The following is a 5,558-nucleotide window of genomic DNA, read 5'->3' as shown; positions in this document are numbered from 1 at the left end:
TTACAACCAATGATTTTTCTTCAGTACTCACGGTTAGGAACCGTTCCTCCCAGGGTCACTGGCGGTCCCCCTCTTTCTCAAGGACGTCCGCTAGCCTTCGTTGGTCGCCGGTCCGAGAGAGGCTAAGACCTCGGTGGCTCTGACCGGCAGAGCGGATGGGGAGATGCCCCCCCACTAGGAGATAACAGGAGGTCTGACTGTCAACGTCGATCCCCGCCGGGCAGCAACTCGCCCAGGTGGTTAAAAAGGAGTCTTAACTGCCCTCACGGGAGGGAAACCTCTGCCCTCAGAAAGCAGAGGTGTGAGAGAGAGAAGTTAAATGACTAAAATCAAGGAATACAAGTCTTTTGGTCCCCTAGCTCACCACAAGCTCAGGTAGTTTTATTATTTAGTGAATACAAAATACAGAAATAATCTTTTCCCTTTTTGCCCTAAAAACAAAGAGTATCAAAATCAGAGAATGGGGGGAAAAAAACGATAAGTGGGTATACTTGTGCCGAAGAGAGAGTCCACATCAACTCATATTTATAGTCAAAGCCAAGACTAAACCACCCCCCCTTCTAGAAATCAGGGTATTTCCACCACTACGTAATCATACAGGTGGCCACAGCAGAAGACGTGTTCAGACAAGTTCTACTGTTACAGTAAGTGTGACCTTACCACACCAAACACCTATTATATAGTTTTAGCTGTTTCTCATATTTAGTTCATACATACATCAAAACAATATATATCATGGGTTACATAGCACACTTTTAAGCAGTACACATATTTTAGCTGTGAGTTACATAGCACACTTCAAACAGTAAATATATTTTTAGCTTTGGGTTTCTTGGGTTCTAAACTGAACCTTTGTTCAACACAACAATATATTTTTAACTTAACTGTTGGTTTTGGTTACTTTGTGAGCATTACTTACGTATGTACAGTAAGTTACATAATGAACAAGTGCTCGTATTTTAACCTGAAACAAGTATTTTTGTTGCCTAAACATGAAAGTAATGTCAAGGGTTTCATAAAAGCCTGTATGTGATGAGTTGGTTATTCATACGTTTTTCATGAGATCACATTGAGAGAATCTTACTTTGCTTATATAGGTGGGGGTTCACTGTTAATGTCTGGAGGGTACTCTCTGGAATCCCTGTCCTTAGAGGGAGACCCTGGGGACAGTTTAATGAGAAATGGGTATTTTCAACCATCATCTAATGAACATAGGAGTCTCAGAGACTTTAAAGTAAGACACATCAACATGGTGCCATCAGGAGAAATGAATGAATGACGAATTAATGCCACAGATTGTTATTTTGACATAATGCAATATTTATGCTGCGTTTTAAAATAGGTCTTACATTAACGTCAACATTAAGCCTGACCCGAGATGAATTCGTCTCCAAAGTTGATGAAGTTCCTCAGGGCGCTCAGGATCAGAGTGTCAGCGTCGTTGTTGAAGGTGTTATCGTCATGGTAGTTCTTCACAGGGAAGATGCAGTCTACGGGAATGCCCACCGCTGCACTGAACTCCTCCATCTGGGTTCAAAACAGTCACATCTCACAACCAAGGAGAGCTTTCTGCTTAAACACTGAAAATGTTTTGACAGTAAAAAATTATGTTTCTTCTCTGTGCAAACTCAATAAAAGACAATTAACATAATACCTTTCGCTTTAGTATCTTGCTTTTGTAGACATTCCTTAAATCCTTTTTAATCTCCGGACAGATCATGTCAATTTTGGTCAGAATGGCCACTTGAGGAATATCTGCAAGGAGAACAGAAAGTTTTAACATCAAGCCATTAGCTTCACTCTCATTTCTTCCCTGCACCAAAGTGGCCTACATCAATCCTAAAGGGAAAATAATAATCCTGATTTCTGCTCTCACTCAGGTCAGAGGCCTCGTCCCTGATGTCCTGCAGTGTTTCTATAGCTTTCTCACTCATCTGAGACACCGTCCTGGCATCAACGACACACACCAGAACGTGGGCTCTGTCGTTGGCAGTTGGAGCTGGGATGTAGCGCTGGTCGTCCTTTAATATCTTACACTCAGGGTTGAACTGGAAATCAAAGTCAAGGATGACAATTACCAAGATTAATTTGATGTTAAACAGTTTTTTTTTTTTTTTAACTTAAATAATGTTAGTTGAAAAAATGCAGTTTAAAAGGTACCGTGTAGCCGTCTCTCACATGTCCCTTCATCGCCCGTTTCATGTCTTTCACGTAGACCTTCCTGCGTCTGTTGGTGCTGCATTCCATCCCCATGGTGTCACTGAGAACCACGGGGTGAAAGGTGTTCTGTCCGTCCTTTTGGATCCTGTAGGTTGTGTACTGTGAACCACATATAGAGAAAAGTGCAGTTATTAATTATGTGTACACTTTACCCCAGAAATCTTATGACCCGGATTAATGACAGTTTTTGACTGTATATTTCACCTGTAAAGACTTAAAGGGTTCATATCATGCTCACTAGCAATACTCTAACTTTATACTTTCTCTTTACCTTTTTGGTATGAGAGCTGCCCGAGACGTTGGCCGTCCCAGCCCTTTTGGACATTTGGCCTTTTATGACACTTGTGACAGAGTTGATGAAACTGGACTTCCCGGCTCCAACTGATCCATAAAGAAGAATCCGGAGCTGCTGGCCGTCGGTCTGGGGTTTGTAGTTCTTCACATGCTGCAGGTCACTCTGCTTGTCTCTGCTCAGGAAACATACATTACACAGTGTAATACTGCACGGCTGCATTTAACACTTTATAATAACCATCGCTGTTAAATCGATTGTTAATTAAACTTAAGTTAATAGTTATTTTACTGTTAAGTAATGGGTAAAACAACACAGGACTTCCACATGTCCCACGTGTCACCTTTCCTAAACTCAGCCGTGCCGTTGTTGTCCCGCGTCCCGTTGTTTTTTTCCCTAAATCCACGCATATAGATCAAAATGCGTGCAGATAAGAAAGTGGCATGTAAGTTTTGTAAAGTCATGATGTCACGTTGCTCAACGGTCTCACAGTGACCATGCTTTCCCTTTTTTATGGAGCAGTTTACACTCTGGCAGAGCAGGGTCATTAAAACTGGATAGACTGGCAGTAGGCAGAGATGGCAAAAGTACTCACTTCCTGTACATAAAAGTAAAAGTAGCCTTAGAATGATAAAGCTACCTGGACCAGAGAGACGTTACTAGAGAGACGCTGAGACACTACAGGGGACATGGACAAAAGACTCTTTATTCTTTATATGCCGTTTGCTTCATTTTAAATGGCTGTCTGCCAATAGGCCTAACATATATAAAACATATATAAAACATATATAAAACATATATAAAACAAATAGCTTATTTATTGTGACAGAGACTGGGACTCCAGGTTAATAAGATTCTGACCGAGTAGCAAGATATGAATTCAGTTGTGATTTTGTGAGAAGTCTGTGTATATTCACATGTAATTAGATTCAATTTGGTATTGATGACGCAAAAATAATAACTAACTCCAGTGAAATTATTAGAAACTTAGTGAGGACTAGATCAGGACTGGATTTAAAGCTGATTCTGGTTTCCAATCAAGCATCGGTGTAAACATGGGGGGGGGTAGCTCTGCTATGGCTGTGTGTGTGTGTTAATAAAAGAAATAAATAGCATTGCAAAGGCTACCATACACAATGCATAGAAATCATATATGTTAGTAAATAATAACAATAAACCCACTATTAATTACATTATCTTAATGAGCAAGGACGTTTAACAACCGCCATTATATCAAATCAACAGCCAGGGGTAACCTAGGTAACAGGTGTAACCTAGGTAACAGCTGTAACCTAGGTAACAGGTGAAGAACACAAACAAGCTAACTTTTAACCAATACAACAGGCTTATTGAAGTGACAACATGAGTTTCATGACTCACTCGATCTCAGCTGATTAACCTCGGGACTAGGTTCTTTTTTTTTTCTTTTACTTTCTTTTTCTTTTCTTTTACTTTCTTTTCTTTCACTTTTTCTCCATGTGGCGTGTGCGCCCGCTCACTATTCTCCGACATGCACTCCCAGTCACACCTGATAGACGACCTTCAGTACAAAACTAAAGTAACAGTCAGTTTGGTCAAATGTAAGGAGGGGAAAGTACTGATATTCGTGTTAGAATGTAAGGAGTTAAAGTGAAAAGTCTCCACAAAAATAAATAGTAGAGTAAAAATATCTGAAAAATCTACTTGAGTACTTTTGTACTCTGTCAGTAGGTTTGCTAGTGGTCAACAGGGCAGTGGAAATTATTTAATTCAGGAGCAGGAATTGCTTAATTAAGAGCAAAAATAAGTAATTGCACAAAAATGAGAAATTCTAGAGCATTAATAAGTATTAAGCAAGCATGCATTAGTAATTCATACAAAGTTCAGTTTTAGGTGCATACTTACGCCCAGGTTATGGTCCTCCAAGGTACACTGAGAACTTAAAAAAAAAAAAAGAGTACAATACATGTTAAAACTCAATCTTCCAACAGTTGTTTAACTGTGTATGAAAGAGAAATCATTTTCATAAATGATCTTACGAGGAGAGGGGGGAGGGGCAGGAGAGCTGGATGATCCTCCCATGGCTGTGGAGTAGAAGAAATTAATGAGCTCCAATTGGAACAAATTGTCAGGGTGACTAAATATATATTGTATATTATTACAATATATTGTATATATATATATATATATATATATATATATATATATATGTATTACAATACAGCGTCACATTCATTATTTTACTTTCACTTTTCAAAAGTTTTTTAAAAGAATTCCTCTTAAATGTGTTGAAGTTGATTGGACGGAGCAGATTTAAAGATAACCCAAATAATATTTAACATTTGACAACTTTCTAAAAACTATTAGCACAAATGAAAACATTTTCCACCTTTTGTCATGCCATTTTGTCATAAATCTTTTTGTTATATCTTCATCAGACCAAGCCTCTCCTTTCTCTTGGTCCGACAAACGCAACAATCCCATGTGTGAACATAGCCGACCCAACACAATATAATGAACTATAAAACATAAAACTATTATAAAAACAGGATTTACCTGAAATAAAACCAAACATAACTAGAAATGTAACTCATAACAGCAACCTTATATTTTCCCAATATTATCCTGTAAAAGTCATCAATGCAGAAAACACAAATTACTATTTAAACATAAAAGAAGTAAAACTCATACGTACTGTTAACTGGAAGAAAGTCCCGGGCAGAGTGTGAGTTTAGGGTTTATCAAGTGCAATATTATATACAACCGCACTTTCACTTTCACCTGCAAGACACCCCCCCCCACCCGTCTGTCTCGGTGTGATTGGAGGACGGAGCTGGGATAGCAACGGCACACCCCCAGCTGTCAAAACTGAACGATGTTGTCTTAGACAAATAAGGGAACGTATCTCCCCAGACAGATGAACAGTTTGTTACAAGACATCACGGCAGCATAACACTAGCATTAGCTAGTTAGCTTAGCCAAAAATCACATCCAAATAATATAATAATAATATAATACACCAACATACCATTTTAGCATGAACATTAACCCTATAGCATTTTTAAAC

The 5,558-nt window shown here is 38.8% G+C and overlaps 1 protein-coding gene across 1 annotated transcript; it reads right to left on the bottom strand.

Moving 5' to 3' along the window:
• Positions 1-352: 352 nt before the first annotated feature.
• Positions 353-5,250, bottom strand: LOC116677330 (interferon-induced protein 44). Its single transcript, XM_032507892.1, has 9 exons — positions 5,187-5,250; positions 4,531-4,575; positions 4,397-4,430; positions 2,492-2,687; positions 2,161-2,319; positions 1,877-2,048; positions 1,655-1,755; positions 1,350-1,527; positions 353-1,160 (listed from the first exon to the last, which is right to left on the bottom strand). The coding sequence occupies exons 2-8, from the start codon at positions 4,571-4,573 to the stop codon at positions 1,363-1,365; spliced, it is 870 nt and encodes a 289-aa protein (XP_032363783.1). The 5' UTR covers positions 4,574-4,575; positions 5,187-5,250; the 3' UTR covers positions 353-1,160; positions 1,350-1,362.
• Positions 5,251-5,558: the final 308 nt, after the last annotated feature.

This window comes from Etheostoma spectabile, unplaced genomic scaffold (genome assembly GCF_008692095.1).
Source record: "Etheostoma spectabile isolate EspeVRDwgs_2016 unplaced genomic scaffold, UIUC_Espe_1.0 scaffold00004876, whole genome shotgun sequence".
NCBI lineage: Eukaryota > Metazoa > Chordata > Actinopteri > Perciformes > Percidae > Etheostoma > Etheostoma spectabile.
The sequence above is the reverse complement of the archived record's forward strand: the minus strand, read 5'-3'. Positions and strand labels throughout refer to the sequence as shown.

Excerpts from the sequence above, each read along its gene's own strand:
- LOC116677330 (XM_032507892.1), bottom strand. The coding sequence starts at position 4,573 with ATGGGAGGATCATCCAGCTCTCCTGCCCCTCCCCCCTCTCCTC. Across the intron at positions 2,049-2,160 it reads ATGTGAGAGACGGCTACACG|TTCAACCCTGAGTGTAAGAT; the intron begins GTACCTTTTAAA and ends TTTGATTTCCAG. Across the intron at positions 1,756-1,876 it reads GGACGAGGCCTCTGACCTGA|ATATTCCTCAAGTGGCCATT; the intron begins GTGAGAGCAGAA and ends TTCTCCTTGCAG.